This window comes from Rhinatrema bivittatum, chromosome 15 (assembly GCF_901001135.1).
Source record: "Rhinatrema bivittatum chromosome 15, aRhiBiv1.1, whole genome shotgun sequence".
Classification (NCBI taxonomy): Eukaryota; Metazoa; Chordata; class Amphibia; order Gymnophiona; family Rhinatrematidae; genus Rhinatrema; species Rhinatrema bivittatum.
Genome location: NC_042629.1, coordinates 53,564,503 through 53,582,103, shown reverse-complemented (window position 1 = coordinate 53,582,103; position 17,601 = coordinate 53,564,503). Strand labels below are relative to the sequence as shown.

Here is a 17,601-nt window from a genome sequence, read left to right as displayed (position 1 = left end):
CAAGTGCAAGATGATGCATATAGGGAAAAATAACCCATGCTGTAACAATGTTTTGTTACTGCCCTGGAAAAAAATCCAGGTGTCATATGGATAATACATTGAAATTGTCAGCTCAGTGAGCTGTTGTGGTCAAAATGCAAACAGAATGTTAGGAATTATTAGGAAAGGAATGGTGAATAAAAGGGAGCATGTCATAATGCTTCTGTCTCTCTCCATGGTGAGACCACACCTTGAGTAATGTGTGCAATTCTGGTCACCGCATCTCAAAAGAGATGTATAGTTGCACTAGAGAAGGTACAGAGAAGGGCAACCAAAATGATAAAGGGCATGGAACTGCTCCCCTATGAGAAAAGGCTAAAGAGGTTAGGGCTTTTCAGCTTGGAGAAGACGGCTGAGGGGTGAGATATGATAGAGGTCTTTAAAATCATGAGAGGACAGAACAGTAAATGTGAATCAGTTATTTACTCTTTCAGATAATAGAAGGACTAGGGGGCACGCCCTGAAATTAGTAAGTAGTACATTTAAACAATTCGAACAAAAATTTCACCCAATGCACAATTAAGCTCTGGAATTCATTGCTAGAGGATGTGGTTAGGGAAGTTAGTGTAGCTAGGTTTAAAAAAGGTTTGCATAAGTTCCTGAAGAAGTCCATAAACTGCTATTAAACAAGTTGACTTAGAGAATAGCCACTTCTATTACTGACATTAGTAGCATGGGATCTTTTTAATGTTTGGATACTTGCCAGGTGATTTAACCTGGATTGGAAACAGGTAGACAGTGGATGAACCCTCAGTCTGACCCAGAATGGCAACCCTCAGTCTGACCCAGAATGGCAACTTCTTATGTTCCTGCATGGAATGTCAGATACTACCATAAGCTTGCTGGGCAGACTGGATGGGCCATTGGTCCCTTTCTGCCGTCATTACTATGTTACTATGTGAGTGACAGAGGGAAGGGAATGGGAGGGAGTGGGTCAGTGACGGGGAAGGGTGAGAATGAAACAAGGAAAAAGGGCGAGTGGACGTGAGGGTGTGAGTGAGAAGGAAGAGGATGAATGACTGAAAGTGAGTGAATGGGAAGGGAAAAAGGGAGGGAGGAACTAGAAGAGAGGCGAGATGGGATCTCCACCTAGTGTTGAGGGCATTAGCATAAGCTTCATTTGATCCTATTAAAAAGGGCGCTCCCAAGGAATAGACCTTGAAGGCTATCTTTCGGGTGGCAGTCTGTTCAGTGAGATGCATCTCAGGGTTATAGAATCTGTTTTGCATTTGTTGATTTCAGAGTAAAAAGTAGTGATTCTTCCCCTGCTCCTCTTCTTACTTATGATCGTCTTAGGAAATTGGTTAAGGTAAAAACCTTTCTGATATTTAGATCGAAGGAATGTAAGGATGGAATGTAAGGATGGAGTAGACAACTACATAAACTGGATGTATATAACTCTGAGATGCATCTCACTGAACAGATTCGCCACCAGAAAGATAGCCTTCAAGGTCTATTCCTTGGGAACATCCTTTTTAATAGGATCAAATGAAGCTTATGCTAATGCCCTCAACAGTAGGTTGAGATCCCATCTCGCCTCTCTTCTAGTTCCTCCCTCCCTTTTCCCTTCCCATTCACTTGCCTTGGTGAGCAATTCCTTTCGGATGTTGGACAGCTCTTTGTCCTATTTAATGGGCCTCATAAGTGTGAGGCATCTTCTAAGTCCTCTATTGCCTGATGGATTAAGTAAGCTATTGTGTAGCATATATTAACCAGTGACTACCACTTCCTGAAGGACTGAGTGTACATTCAATGACAGGACTGATAGCATCCTGGGCTGAATCTAGGGTGGTCCCTCCACAGGATATATGCAAGGTGGTGACTTTTGTCCTTGCATTCCTTTGCCAAGCTTTACTGTTTGGACATCTGGGCTAGGAATTATGCTGTCTCCAGGGCAGGAGTGTTGATAGAGCCTGAACCTCTTCCCGCTGAGTATGAGGGAATTGTAGGGCAGGATGTTAAGGAAGGAGAAGTTTAATCTTACCTGATTATCTCCTTTCCTTGAATCCTGCCATACAAGTCCAGACTCCTCTCAGGGCAGTCTAGACTGGCAAAAATACAGAAATTACAGTGGTTTATTGGTTGGGAGAACAAAAGGGAGTAGGATCTGTTAGTCCTTTCCTTTATTTAGGCTTTCCCTTCCTAATGGGAAGGAGAGTAAATGAGAGAGCCTTGGAGCAAGTCCTATTTCTAAAAAGATAATTTATAAAAGTTATTACTTTTTGGTGTTCTGATGAGTATTCAGTTGATTAGCTTTGACAAAGTTATAATGACAAGGTTTACCTCTTCACCAGCTCATGTACTGTGAGTGATGTCATAGAAAACGTATAGTTTTTGGAAGTGTATCCCACTCATCTGGATTGGTATGGCAGGATGAAAGGAAAGGAAATTAGCAGGATTTGAGTGAATCGGTCTTTGTAGGCAGATCTGTGAGCTGAAGGTTTTAGTAATCACTGTGGGGATTGCTGAATGCTTGGAAGGCAATTTTCAAACACACTATTTTACTTTTATAAGCACGTGTACAATTCTTTGAAAATTGTTCTCTATATGGCTCCTACTAATGTAGGATTCTCACATATGTTTTGAGTATTGCGATTAGACCATAAGCAATACCTTTCATGACACTTTTTTCTAAAGTTGTTTATGCTTCCATTTTAGATACTGTACAATGGCCAACCAATCACAAAAGTATCCTGTGGAGCAGAGTTCAGCATGATTATGGATTGTAAAGGAAACCTCTACTCTTTTGGGTGCCCTGAATATGGACAGCTGGGTATGGGTGTTATATTTAACAGTTAAACTGACTGCAGAATTTGGGCATAAAAGAAATGAGACAATGCCCACCAGCCTCTGATATCCAGATGGTTGGCAAGGGGGAGAGAATTAAATGTATATATATTTTTAGTGCCTAGTTGAAAAATCGTTAGCTAGCATTTATCAACCAACTGGTAAAAGATGCCCTGAATTTAATGACAGAAGCAAAAACGTTACAAGGTGTATTAAAGGATTTCATTCCTCCAAATGGGAAACAAGATCAAAGCCCTTCAACACTAAATGTGCGTTGAAATTCTTTAGTTCATTCTGATGTGTGTTTTTGTTCTTAATAAATTTGACTGGGCCCAAATAAACAAATGATTGAAAAAAATAGAATATAACCGCAGATAGAGCCCATCTAATCTGCTCAGTTTGGTTTTCAGATTTGTCCCAACTTTTTTAAAATTGAAATTTCAGTGAAGCAAGTCTTTTAAATGATGCTGACACTGCCTTGCTATTGAATGATGAGTAACAATGTTGACTCTGAATTAAAGGTTTTCTGGATGTGATCACATAATGCTGTTTGGCAAATTACAATGCTTGATTTTATTTTCCCATTTTTGTAGCCTTGTTCACCTGTCAGGTACTACCTGACTTCTACTTCATGGAAATCTCCAGGGTAATGTGACATAAACATTAGCTTCATTGTTTGTTTATAAATTATCTGAATGCTTATATCTTATAATGTATTGGTTATTCCCTGTACGTACCAGGATCAGTCCAGACTCCTGGGTTTTGCCCCCCCTCTAGCAGATGGAGACAGACGTTTACAAAACCAAACTCCGCCTATATCTAGGCTGGTGCCCACCTACAGTCTGGCAGTATTCTTCTGTCTCCTAGCAGGTGAAGAGAGTCTGTGTTTCCATTGGAAGTAGTGAGAACCCCAGTGTCACTTGAAGGAGGTTGCCATTGGGTTTTCCCTCTACGTACCCAGATCAGTCCAGACTCCTGAGTTTTGCTTCCCTTCCAGTAGATGGAGACAGAGAAAAACCTTCACAGACACTGCCTCTTAACCCGGTGTGCACCTGCAGATCGTCAGTATTTCTCTGTCTCCAGCAGATGGGGGAGGTGCAAAACCTCCAGTTCTGAACCTTTTAAAAAAAAAAAAAGAAAAGAAAAATAGATTACAAGAGAGTATTCTTCAGTTGCTTCAAGCAGAGATTCTCTCCCAGGAGGTTGGCAGGTCCTGGTAAGACCATCCCTCCTGATTGTAGAGGTAGATGAGCAGGGGTTGAAGACCCTAATTTCCTTTCTGGACATCACCGGAGCTGAAAGCTGGTGGTCCAGTTCTTTCACCTCCACAAGAATGAGGAGACGCCTGTGCCACTATTTAGGCTATGTTTTCTTGTCTCTGTGCCTTTGTCTTCTTTAAAGTTTAAAAAAAAAAAAAAATTTTTACAGAGGCAGTGTTGTGCGGCTCGGGGGACTGATATTTTCTTTGCGGCTTTCTCGGGGCCGGTTTTCCTGTTTCAGGCATTTGCTGCGCAGTCGATGCATCACCTGGTCATGCCGAGGGAAGCCTGATGCTCCGCGTGTGGAGACAGCTTCATATGCCTTTCTCGTGTGGGCTGCTGTTGCCGATGACTCCCTGGAGGGGAGGATACATTGGGAGCGGCTGCGGCGGCATCTTCCAAGCAGCGTCAGTCTGGGGGGCCAAAAGCTGACCTGCAGGAGGCCGAAGGTCTGTTCCCGCTGAGCGTGGGAACGGTGGCCGTTTTGGATTCACTCACTGCTAAGGCACAGGTTACAGCAGGAGGAGGGGATCTCCCGCCCGCGCTTTCTCTAACTGAATACAGCCTCGAGGAGGCCCGGGGGCAATCGGGGGAGGAATCAGATGCTCTGGAGGAGAAGTCTGATAGTATCGCTCCTTTCTCCCCTGAGTTTGTGCTTTTGATGCCTCAGGCCTTTTTGGCCCACCAGGCTGTGGGCCAGCCCTCAAGCAGAGGGCAGCGGGACCCCCACACAAGAAGAGGTCCAAGTTTTCAGGGGTCTCAGGGGCCACGAGGATTCGGCGAGTCCATGGTCCATCGATGTCAGGGGGTCGCTGAGGATACTTTTTCTGAAGGGATTGCCACCTGGGGATGGCTCTCCAGATATTGATCCTGATTGTGGGACGCAGGATCCGATTGAGGAACCGGGAAAGGTCCCAACGTTGGAAGGTGACGATCCCAAGGTGCTTCGCCTTTTTCAAAAGGAAGAGCTGGGACCCGTGATTCCACATGTCCTGGCAGAGTTAGGTATATCGGCTCCTCATGAGTCTGACCAGTAGGAAGTGACCCAGTCATGGCAGGCTTGTGGGATCCAGCCAAGACTTTTCCATTTCACAAGCTGGTCAAAGAGTGGGACACACCGGAGACTGGCCTAAAGGTGAGCAGGGCTAAGGATAAGCTATATCCATTGCCCGAGGACACACTGGAGCTCTTGAGGGTTCGGATGATGGATGCTTCAGTCCCAGCAGTCACGAAGAGGATGACCATTCCTGTGGCTGGGGCCACAGCTCTGAAGGATAAGCAAAACGGGAAGCTTGCGGTGCATCTCAAGAAGATATTTGAGGTGTCTGCGCTGGGCATCTGAGCGGCTGTGTGCAGTAGCTTTATGCTTTGCTGTGGTGGGTGCAGCAGTTGCAGAGCAATAACTCTGTCATCCTTGGCATCTCAGCAGGTGGAACATCTGGAGGCAGCGGTTGCTTTTGGCACAGATGCCTTGTGTGTCCTCATCCACATGTCTTCCAGATTGATGATGTCCGCAGTCTTGGCCAGGAGGCTTCTTTGGTTGTGGAATTGGTTGGACGGTTCCTCGAAGGCTTAGCTTGGGGCCTTGCCATTTAAAGGCAAACTTTTCTCTTTGGCCAAGATCTGGACCAGCTGATAAAGCTTTTGGGTGACAATAAGGTACACAAGCTGCTGGAGGACAAGCCCAAGGGATCTTTTCCGGTGCGCGCTCGGTTTTATGGCCAGAAGCGTTTTCGGCAAAGCAGAGCTCCGGCTGCTGGTCAAATACAGGCCTCTGGGAGGTTGCAGTCCTGGAGCCAGTCCTTTTGAGGCTGTAGAGCAGCCAGTCCTTTTGAGGCTGTAGAGCAAACAGAGAGAGCTCCAGCCAGGGCTCTGGTGGAGCTAAGCCTACACAATGAAATGAGGCTGGCCCACTCCTCTATCCTTGTCATAGGGGGTCGTCTGACTCAATTTTATGAGGAGTGGTTCAAAATCATGTTGAACCAGAAGGTTCTAAGCATGATAGGACAAGGCTACGCTTTAGAATTTGCTCAGCTGCTCAGAGATCTGTTCATGGTATCTCCATGTGCCATGGCGGAAAAAAGCTGATCGTTCAGCAGACCTTACAGCGACTGCAAATGCTTGGAGCCATTGTTCCCATCCCCCTGAATGAGCAGGGGATGGGGCGTTATTCCATTTATTTTGTAGTGTCCAAAAAAGGAAGGAACCTTTCGTCCAGTTCTGGATTTGAAGAAGGTGCACACAGCTCTCAAGATTTCCTGTTTCCGGATGGAGACTCTGAGGTCCGTCATAGTAGCAGTACAAAGCAGAGTGTGTTTGGCTTCCTTGGCTCTGACGGAGGCGTATCTGCACATTCACCCAGAGTATCAGAAGTACCTCTGGTTTCTGATTGGGGAGGCATTTTTAATTTTGTGCTCTCCCGTTCGGACTAGCAATAGCCCTGAGGACCTTCACCAAGGTGATGGTGGTGATGGCGGCAGCCCTCAGAAAGGAGGGCATGCTGGTTCACCTGTATCTGGACTGGCTTATCCGGGCAAACGGTAGAAGTGGTGTCGTACTGCCTGAGATCATTGGGCTGGATAGTGAATCTCTCCAAGAGCCAACTTTCTCCTTCACAGGTTCTGGAGTTCTTGGGTGTGCGCTTCAATACCCATGTGGGTAAGGTCTTTCTCACAGAGGAGTGGATTGTCAAGCTGCAGGCTCAAGTTTGGAACCTGTGGGAGGCCCGAGTGCCCAGGGTCTGGGATTACTTGCAGATCCTCAGTTCCTGGCATCTACCTTTGAGCTGGTCCCTTGGATGTTAGCTCATATGAGACCTCTACAGAAAGTGTTGCTATCCTGGTGGGATCCGATGTCAGAGCGGTTTCATCTTCCACTACCGCTTACAGAGTCTGCCAGGTCCAGTCTTTTGTGTTGGCTTGCCCAGGACAATCTGTGCCTCAGTGGATGGTAGTGACTAGAGAAGCCAGTCTCTCTAGTTGAGGAGCTGTGTGTCAGTCCCAATCAGTACAAGGCCAATGGTTGGAGGAGGAAGTGGCCTGGTCCATCAATTGCCTAGAGACGAGAGCGGTGCAGCTGGCTCTGCAGGAGTTTCTTCCTCTTTTTCTCAACCGGGCAGTCAGAGTCCTGTTAGACAATGTGATGACGGTGGCCTACAGCAATTGCCAAGGAGATACCAAGAGTTGAGCAGTTGCTCTAGAAACTGAGATTCTGATGTGCTGGGCAGAGCAGCATCTGACCTTGATAGCGGCCTCGCAAACAGAGGGGTCCAACAATGTGCAAGCGGATTTTCTCAGCTGACAATGTTTGGACCCAGGAGAATGGGAGCTTTCAGAGGAAGCAATGACCCTCAATTCTTGCAGATGGGACATTCCTCTTATGGATCTGATGGCAACTCAGAGGAATGCCAAGGCACCATGCTTCTTCAGTCGCAGAAGAGAGCATGGAGTGGAAGGGGTCGATGCCCTGGTTCTTCCTTGGCCGAGCAATGTTCTGATCTGTGTTTCTACCGTTGCTTCTGGTGGGCAAGGTTCAGGTTGTAAGGAGAATAGAAGTCCATCCAGGACAGGTGATTCTCATGGCTCCGGAGTGGCCACAATGGCCTTGGTTTGTAGATTTGGTCCCTTGAGACTGGGACATCTACTAAATCTAGTGTGGCAGGGCCCCATATTTTCAGATCAAGTGGATCGGTTTTGTCTAGCGGCTTGGCTTTTGAAAGGCAGCAATTAAGGAAGAAGGGATATCCTGAGGATGTTATTTCTACTCTACTCTGTTTCAGGCTCAAAATACTTTTTGGCATATGTCCGGGTTTGGAGAGTCTTCGAGCCTTGGTGTTCGGAACAAGGGGTGGTCCCTCAGCAAGCTTCAGTGGCACAGATTCTGGCCTTTTTGCAAAGGGTTTGTCCTTTAGTTCCCTGAGAGTACAGGTGTTGGCCCTGGCTTGCTTGTGGGGCAAGGTTCATGGAACAGCTCTAGCTACGTATCAGGATGTGGTCCGTTTCCTTCGAGGGGCAAAGCATTTGCGCCCCCCCCTGTTTATAAGGTGTGCCTTTCTTGGAGCCTTAACTTGGTCCTCAAGGGCATGTGTGAGGTGCCGTTTGAGCCTCTTAAGAGGGCCAACATAAAAGATCTGACTTAGAAGGTGGTTTCATGGTGGCAGTTTGTTCAGCCAGAAGGGTGTCTGAACTCCAAGCCCTGCCTTGTAGGGAACTGTTTTTATGGATTTCTGATTCTGGCGTCTCTTTGAAGACAGAACCATCTTTTCTGCCGAAAGTAGTTTCAGCGTTTCACTTAAGTCAGTCAGTGGTGCTTCCAACATTCACAAGGTTGGTGAGCCTCATGCAAAAGAATTAAAACGTCTAGATGTCAGAAGGGTTTTGTTGCGGTATCTAGAGGTTACTAACAGTTTCAGATTGTTGGATCACCTTTTTGTGCTATGAAGTGGTGCAAAAAAGGGTCAGAAAGCATCAAAGGCCACGATTGCGTGTTGGTTGGAGGAGGCCATTAGTTCCGCATATATCTGTTGCAATCGTCCTTTCCGAGAGGGGTTAAGGGCTCATTCTACCCTTTCCCAGGTGGCCTCCTGGGTAGAATGTCAACTGGTTTTGCCACGAGATTTGCAGGGCAACTACTTGGAAGTCTTTACATACCTTTGCCAGACACTACCGATTGGACGTCCAGGCCTTGGATATTGGCAATTTCGAAGAAAGTGTACTTTGAGTGAGACTCACAGTCCCACCCTGGATAGGGGAGCTTTTGTACATCCAAGGAGTCTGGACTGATCTGGGTATGTACAGGGAAAGGAAAATTAGCAGATAAGAACCAGTTTTCCTGTTTGGTGGTATGTGAGGTAAATACATTTAGGGCAGTGATCTGCAAGAACAGAAATACTACAGAAGTTGCAAAATATGGGTAGCTGTCCAAAGCCATTTTACGTTTTTTGAAGTATAGAACAGAATCTTTGTTTTTTATTTTTGAAATCTATTCACATTGATTGTTTTGGACAGCTCATTGGAAAGGGCTGATTAGAATGTCCTGCTAAGCAAACTCATGGCATGTTGCACAATGCATGAGCTCAAGAGTCTTTTCATTCCTCAGACTCTTTGGCCACCATTTTTCTCTGACACTTCAGCATCAAGAATTCTTCTGAGTCAGAATAATGTACAATCCCTTACACTAAGTCACAGAATTTGTACAACTAAATGTCAACTTACAAAACAGATTGTAAAGATATTCAGAGTTGACATCCTACTTTGTTAAACTGCATTTGAAACAATGATGTCAGGGACATCTCAGTGATGGTGCTGCCATGTGGAGGATCTGGCTTGATTCTTGGACCAGAACTCTGCTCCCTGGGCTGATAGGAGTTATTGCAAAGGCAGTGTTCATAGGGAAGGAAGTTGCCAGTCATCTTGGGCAACACCTGCCCAGATTCATGGTCCATGACTGCGTGGCCACTAACGAAGGACTATCACTGTGATAATGGGACTAAAATAGTGGGAAAGAATATAAAAAATAGGGGTAAGACCACCTGGGTAGTTGCACGTGAAGGTTTGTGGTGCTGTAGCCCAATATAGTGGCTGCTTCTGTTTGAGCTAGAAGGCTAGTGGAGCCATAAGCTGCTGAGCCAAAAATAGGCTCCCCCATTTCCCTTACTATGTCACAACCTACAATAATTTGTTCAACTTTTAATAATCCTGTAAGGTTTATTTCTTTCCAGTGTTGTCTCTAGGTTTTGATGTCCATGTCTATTGTTTCAAATGTAGTAACATATTTCTGCTTTGTTTCCTTTCAGATGTCTCATGCGTTTCTTTGTTTTATGTCATTTATATTTCCGTGCTTTGATAGGACACAATTCGGATGGGAAGTTTATTGCCCGATCTCAGAGGATAGAGTATGACTGTGAACTTATTGCTCGCCGCATTGCCATCTTCATTGAAAAGACAAAAGATGGACAGATTCTGCCGGTGCCCAATGTCGTGGTGAGAGATGTGGCCTGTGGGATTAACCATACAGTAAGTGTGTGAGGAACGTCTCTTTAGTCCTGACTGTTTTTCTGTGTAAACTAGAAATTCCTTGCCTTGGCAAACTCCCATGTTGCATAATCCTAAATTTAAAATTAATAAGCAGTCCTTTTGGTGGAAATCTTGGTCTGGAAAGGGTATTTAGGTTTTGGGACAGTTGATTTCTGGGAACCAGTAGAAATTGTTTGCTCAGTTGCAGGTAGATTTTAGCCTGTCTGGCTGTTGCTATTTTAGATGTATGCAGTTAATGCATGTTTCCTAGCATATGGACAGATGAACTCAGGACCAGTGGGTTATGTACCTCTGCCAGCTAACTGCCTTAACAACATCCTTATGTTGGAACATGAAAATCTAAAGAAGGGGATAGATCTTGATTTCTCAAATTGCATAACAGGGACAACCAATGCCAGACTGTTTTGGTTGGGGAACACATTATCTGCATCAGGTGGTGTACTAGGTTTGATGCCCAATGGAAGTCAAATGTTTCATCAATCACCTGGACATGAGAGCAATAAGAAAGGCACACCTAAGTTTTGCTCTTCTTCAGAGGCAGGCAGTCAGAATACTTTCAGACAATGTGACATCAGTTGCATATGTGACTAACGGAAGACCATGCATCCTCAAGTGGCAGCAGTATGTTCTTGCTGGAATGCATAGAAAGAGACCTGAGAGTGATTTCCACAACTCTCATAACAGAGGTGGAAAATGTTCAGGCATATTTCTTGAGTCAGAACATTTGGCTCTCAATTCTTTGAAGGTTCAGGTGGTGGCTATTGCCTGTTACAAGGGTTTCATTTTGGGTAAAACTTTGGCTTCATATCCGAACATGTCTCAATTACTGAGGGGAGTCAAACTCATTAGACCTCGCAGGAGAGAGGTGGTACTGAATATGTTGGTTGGATCTTCTTTTGAGCCAATTAGAAGAATGTCGATAAAGAATCTCGCGCTTGAAACAGTATTCTTGGTGGCCATTTTTTTTGGCCAGGAGGATTTTGAAGCTGCAGTCATTGTCATGTAAGGGACCTTTCTTGAGGTTCTCTGAAGAAACGATCTGCACGTTCCTTCCTTTCTTTTTAAAGTGTGTCACGATTTCATCTTAATCATATGATTTCTCTTCCCTCTTTTAGTAAGGAAGCATGCCCAAAGATTATGATTAACTTTGTTTGTTTGGATATACTCAGGGTGCTGCTTCACTACCAGAAGGTTACCAATGACTTTAGGAAATCACATCATCTTTTTGTGCCATTCAGGAAGGATGAGAGGACTTCACTAGCTTCTATTGTGCATTGTGTTAAGGAAGTGATAGAATCGACATATATAGCCAAGGGTTTGCTGCGCCCAAAGGGTGATTGCTTTCTCAGGCAGCGATTTGAAGAGCAGCCATATGGTCTTCCTTGAATTCTTTTGTGTAGCATTACTTTCTGAAGGTTCAGGCCAGAGAAGCGATGTCCTTTGGATTGGGTGTCTGACAATAGCACAGGTAGTATCCCACCAAGTGGAAGCCAAATTTCCTAGAGATGGAAACAATGAGTGAGGTGATCAAATTTGCTGATGATACAAAGTTATTCAATATTGTTAAATTACAAGAGGATTATGAGAAATTGCAAGAGAACCTTGCAAGATGGCATCCAAATGGCAGATGACATTTAATGTGGACAAGTGCAAAATGATACATCTGAGTAAGAGCAACCCCAATTATAGCTGCACAATACAAGGTTCCATATTGGGAGTCACCATCCAGGAAAAGGATCTAGGCCAGTGATGGCGAACTCCAGTCCTCAAGTACCACAAACAGGCCAGGTTTTCAGGATCTCCACAATGAATATGCATGACATAGATTTGTATACAATGGAGGCAGTGCATGCAAATCTTTCTTATGCATATTCATTGTAGATATCCTGAAAACCTGGCCTGTTTGTGGCACTCGAGGACTGGAGTTTGCCATCACTGATCTAGGTGGTTAAAATAGTCTGCTCAGTGTGTGTGGCAGCGGTCAAGAAAGCAAATAGAATGCTTCCGCATTAAGCTTCTAATAGTTTGCAATTGTTCCATTGTTTCTCCAAACGTTCGAATGTTCTTATGCTCTAATGTTTATTGTTTAATGTAACGCCCTCCCGCGACAGTTTTGTTTTACTGCGAACCGGTGTGATCTGTATACTTTACAGGAATGTCTGGATATGAGGATTCAAAATAAATAAATACATGCTAGGAATAATTAGGAAGGACATAGTCTCTATTTTATTCTCCATCATAATGCTTCTCTATTGCTCCATGATGCGACTGCTCCTTGAGTATAGTGTAAATTTCTGGTCACTGCCTCTCAGAAAAGATATAGCAGAATTAAAAAAGGTACAGAGAAGGGCATTCAAAATAATAAAGGGATGGAATGATTCCCCTATGAGAGAGGTTAGGGCTTTTTTAGCATGGAGAAGAGATGGTTGAGGGGAGATATGATAGAGGTCTATAAAATGAGCGGAGTGGAATGAGTAATTTTTTTTTTTTTATATTCCACTTTTTTTTTTTATTTTTTAAGCACTTTAAAGCGGATTACATTCAGGTACTGTAGGTATTTCCCTATCCCCAAAGGGCTTACAATCTAAGTTTTGTACCCAAGGCAATGGAGGGTAAAGTGACTTGCCCAAGGTCACAAGGAGCAGCAGTGGGACTTGCACCTTGGTCTCCTGGTTCATAGCCCGCTGCTCTAACCAGTGCAAAAACTAAGGGACAAGCGATGAAATTACTAGGTAATACATTCGAGACAAATAGGAGGAAGTATATTTTTACTCAATACATAATTTTACCAAAGGGGATAAAACCCGTGTTCATGCCTGTGATATTGCCCTTTGCAATCTCACAACCTGTTTTACCCCCACTGTTACCACACAGCCAGTTTTCTCACATAGTTATGTTACTGCACTTTCTCATAGACTTATATGACTGGTTCGCTTCTCCTGAATTTCCCAAGTTTCCTAACTCCTGTTCTAACCCTGAACTAGTTCCATGTAACTCCTGTCTTCCAGTTAACAATGTTCTATGTAAACCGGCATGATATGCAAATGAATGTCGGTATATAAAAACTTTAAATAAATAAAATAAACTAGAATTTATTGCTGGAGGATGTAATAAAAGCTGTTAGTATAGTTGGGTTTAAAAAATGTTTGGATAAGTTCATGGAAAAATTCATAAGCCATTATGAAGGACTTGGAAAAATCCACTGCTTAGCCCTGGGATAAACAGCATGGAATCTGTCAACATTTTGGGATTCTGCCAGGTATTTGTGACCTGGATTGGCAACTGTTGGAAATAGGATATTGGGCTTCATGGATCTTTGATACCACCCAAAGTCTAGATTGGTCTCGCTGGATTCAAGGAAAGGAAATTATCAGGTAAGAACAAATTTCTCCATTTCAAATTTTATAAATTAATTTTTGTGAAATTGAATGAGGAACATTTTTTAAATAAAAATGTTAACTTCTCACTGTATGCCCTTTTTAAAATTTCTCTTCACATAATAAAGCAATCAGACATTTGAAAAGCTGGAAAATCCCATATACTTTATAAGCCATTGTAGCTCAGACAAAACTCATGAGGAGAGGCTGAAGGATCTGAATATGTACACCCTGGAAGAGGAGGTGTGGGGATGAGACATGATACAGACCTTCCGTTACCGTTGGAAAGGAAACAGTAGAACTAGGGGTCACGAAATGAAACTCCAGGGGAGACAACTTAGAACAAACGTCAGGAAATATTTCTTCACGGAGAGGGTGGTGAATGCCTGGAATGCCCTTCCGGAGGAGGAGGTGAACACAAAAGCAGCCGAAGAAATCAGAGGGTCATAGGATAAACACTGTGGATCCCTAAAGGCTGGAGGACGGAAATGAAGAAAAGGGAGAACCTGCTTGGTGACGGTTACCAGTCTGCATGGGGATAACGTCCCTTAACTAATAAGCCTTGATGCTTTTGACGCAGTGCAGCATCGCTCTCTGCTTTGAATGGTGGGGGGGAGGGGAATTGGATTCAGATGACAACCAACTTGGGCCCCGACTTTTACGGTATGGGGTACTGATACGCAGACATAAGGGAAAAAGCACAAAACTTCTTTTATGGCCAAGACCAAAAGAAAAGCACGTCAAGCAGCATTGTCTGAATTTTTATGAAGGCTCTTCACCTGTAAAAACGTTGGTATGTTAATATGTAATATTTGGGCGCAACCTGCTTGGAGCGGTATACTATCCTTAAAAGAATACATGGGGATAACCTGCAAGGAGCGGCAGTTACTATCATTAAAAAAAAAAATTGCTGTGCAGTCAGATGGTCCATTTGGTGTTTTTCTGCTGCCAATATTACGTATGTTACATTCGTATACTGATCGGTGGGTGTCTTTTATGTTGCATGGTAATTAGACTGTGTTTTGCAATGGTTAGCTTTAGAACATGTGTATATTGGGGTATTGCATTAGAATGTCATTGGATGTTTAGAAAAGTGTAAAGAAGAGAGAAGTTTTGCTTGGTGTTGCATTAGACTAGGGTCCCAGGATTTTCGGGGGAGTCGGTATGATCTATAGCAGCAGTTCTCAACAGGACCCACTGGGGTATTGCAAGGTCCTGGGCGGTATGTCACAGAGAGAGCAGAAGGCTGCCCTCTGCTCATATCAGCCATTCCCTTCTACCTCACCTAGCTTAGACTGAGACATTGACAACTTCTGCTAGAGTGACACCAGTTTTATTTTCCCCTGCTGGGCCCAGAAATGATGCTGCTGATGCTCTCCTTTACCCCGTGAGAGCGGGGGAATAATAGTGACAACAGTAGCCTGAGGCAGAGTGGCAAGATCTCTGCATGCATAGATGCACTGGCAGCTGCTGCTGCCTTCTCCAATGCCTCTTGCCCTCATCTGCTGCCAGTAAGGAGGGAAGGAAAATGTGGATTGTAGGCTTTCCTGCTGGCTGGGAGTCAGGAGGAGGGAAAATATAGGTGTTGCTAGGCAGGTAGGAATTAATGAGAGGGTGTGAGTGCTGCTAATTAGGAATGGGGGAGAGGATGTGGGTACTGCTAGACAGGGAGGGATGGGAAGAAAGGGAATCAGGATTTTCCCTGTACGTACCAGGATCAGTCCAGACCGTGGGTTATGTCCCCCCTTCTAGCAGATGGAGTCAGAGCAAAAACTGAGAGGGCGGTCCCTCATAACTGTTGCGCCTTCTGTAAACCTTCAGTATTTCTCTGACTCCAGCCGATGGCAGTTGCTCCTAATCTGTCGGACCCTGGGTCGCAGGACCTTCTACTGGGGGATGCAGATGGGGACATTCATGGGTCTGCCTCAGACGAGTTGGACCAGATCATTAAATCGCTTGGAGAGGATAAGGTTGTTGCGTCAGTCGCTGCTCGACGCCCTCACTCTGCCCTCTTTACCTCTATGGCGACTCCCTCCGGGTCTGATGGATGGTTAGCTGCCGCGGCGTCTTCTTGCCGTCTCCCTCTGGCGTCCCCGGACCAGCACGACGCTGCGGATCCGCCATGTTGCCTGATGACGTAGGGCGCGCTTGATGTACCAGCAAGGGCGCGAACCTCGGGGGCGTCCCCCGAGATGACGTCATCCGCTTCCAATATAAAAGGTCTCAGTATTCGCTAATGAATTGAGTTAGCAAGGAGATAGTCTTCGCTTCTATGCGGGATTCGTCCAAGCTACTCTGCCTCCTCGGACTTACTAGGGGTACTATCTATAGTTTCTCTACAGCTCAGCAACCCTGGGATCGCGGTTCCAGTACCTGAGGGACTTCAGCCCTGCTGGGCATATCAGCTCACTACTGCCACCTCTGGTGTGGTTCTACTAAACCTGTCTAATAAAAGAATTATCTGTGTCTGTCTCCATACCCAGGCCTAGCCGGTAGTCCCTCTCAGGATATCCTCCTGGGGGCGCAGTCATCTGCCATCGGCCCAAGGATCCACCTATCTACTTTCCTCTACAGTTGAGTGCCTTCTCCAAGCACTCCGCTGGTAACAGATTGCTACTTCTTCTCCATCAGGGGTCTTCAGCAACAGATTCATAATAGATTATTAGCTCCACAGTCTAACCTCTAACAGATTGTTATCTACTCCCTCTACAGGAGCTGAGCATATCAGATTGCTAACTCCTCCTTCCTCAGGAGCAGTTCCATAACAGTTTGCTAACTCCTCCTTCACAGGAGACGTATTCATAACAGATTGCTAACTCCTCCTCCAACAGGAGTATCCAGCAACAGATCTACAACAGATTTACTACAAAGGTGCATAAATTGCCGGAAGCTTTCCCTTAACATCAACTTGCGGAATATCCCTGCCAATGATCCCCTCCGTGGGAACACGCTAGAGAACTATATAGACCTCTAGAAATCACATATTCTTTGGCAGTCTAATTATCTAACAACATTATAATACCACCTGTTTAGCTAGACTACATTAGGCACCGTACCTTTTAATTATGTTATTAACCCCATATATCTTAACCCAAGTTAATTCGACCTGTTCATTGTAAGACATTTACTTGTCATTGTTATTGTTGAGAATGTAAACCGAATTGATCAATAATTCTGTTATTGGAAAGTCGGTATAGAAAAATGCTAAATAAATAAATAAATAAAATAAATAAAATAAGATCGTCACTACGTGGACCCGGTTCAGAGGCCAATGGCGTTGTCGTTAGACTAGACCGGTGCCTCACAGGACTCCCCCCTTCGAGGTCGCAGTCCAGGTCTCATTCCTTTCGAGGCCGGAGACTGGCTCGGAACTCCTCTATGCACGGAGATTCTGCTACATCTACCCAATGAAACGTTGCCGGTCCACTCTTCAGTTCCCAGGATAGGAGGACATCTTTCCCTCTTCTACGAGGAGTGGATCAAAATCACCTCAGACCGGTGGATCTTGGATATTCTACAGCACGGTTATGCTTTAGAATTTGCTCGACCTCTCAGAGACAGGTTTGTCTTCTCTCCATGCGGTCTCGTCAAACAGTGCGCAGTGCGACAAACACTGGATCGGCTCCTGGATTTGGGTGCCATTCTCCAGGTGCCGGTACCAGAACAAGGGTTCGGCCATTATTCAGTCTACTTCGTAGTCCCCAAGTTGGTCAACAGGACTCTCAAGATACCACACTTCAGGATGGAAACCCTGCGCTCAGTGATTGCTGCGGTACACCGGGGAGAGTTCCTCATGTCCTTGGACTTGATGGAGGCTTATCTTCATATCCCCATCCTGTAGGAGCATCAGTGCTTCCTCTGCTTAAAGATTTTAGGGCAGCATTTCCAGTTCCAGGCCCTGCCATTTGCCCTGGCGACCGCTCCTTGCACCTTCACCAAAGTTATGGTGGTGGTGGCGGTGGCCATACGGAGGGAAGGGAATTCTGGTCCATCCCTATTTGGACGACTGGCTCATCCGGGCGAAGTCCATGGATTTGTGCCAGCACTCAGTGGAAAGAGTATTACTTCTCCTCTAGTCGCTAGGCTGCATCGTCAATTTTGCCA

The 17,601-nt window shown here is 45.0% G+C and overlaps 1 protein-coding gene across 5 annotated transcripts in view; it reads left to right on the top strand.

The window, feature by feature from the left end:
• Positions 1-17,601, top strand: part of RCC2 (regulator of chromosome condensation 2) — a 96,139-nt gene that overhangs the window by 53,183 nt on the left and 25,355 nt on the right. For all 5 annotated transcript variants that reach the window (XM_029578580.1, XM_029578583.1, XM_029578579.1 and 2 more), the window contains exons 7-8: positions 2,698-2,812; positions 9,933-10,099. In XM_029578580.1, coding sequence (XP_029434440.1) covers positions 2,698-2,812; positions 9,933-10,099 — 282 coding nt within the window. The remainder of the gene's footprint in view (positions 1-2,697; positions 2,813-9,932; positions 10,100-17,601) is intronic.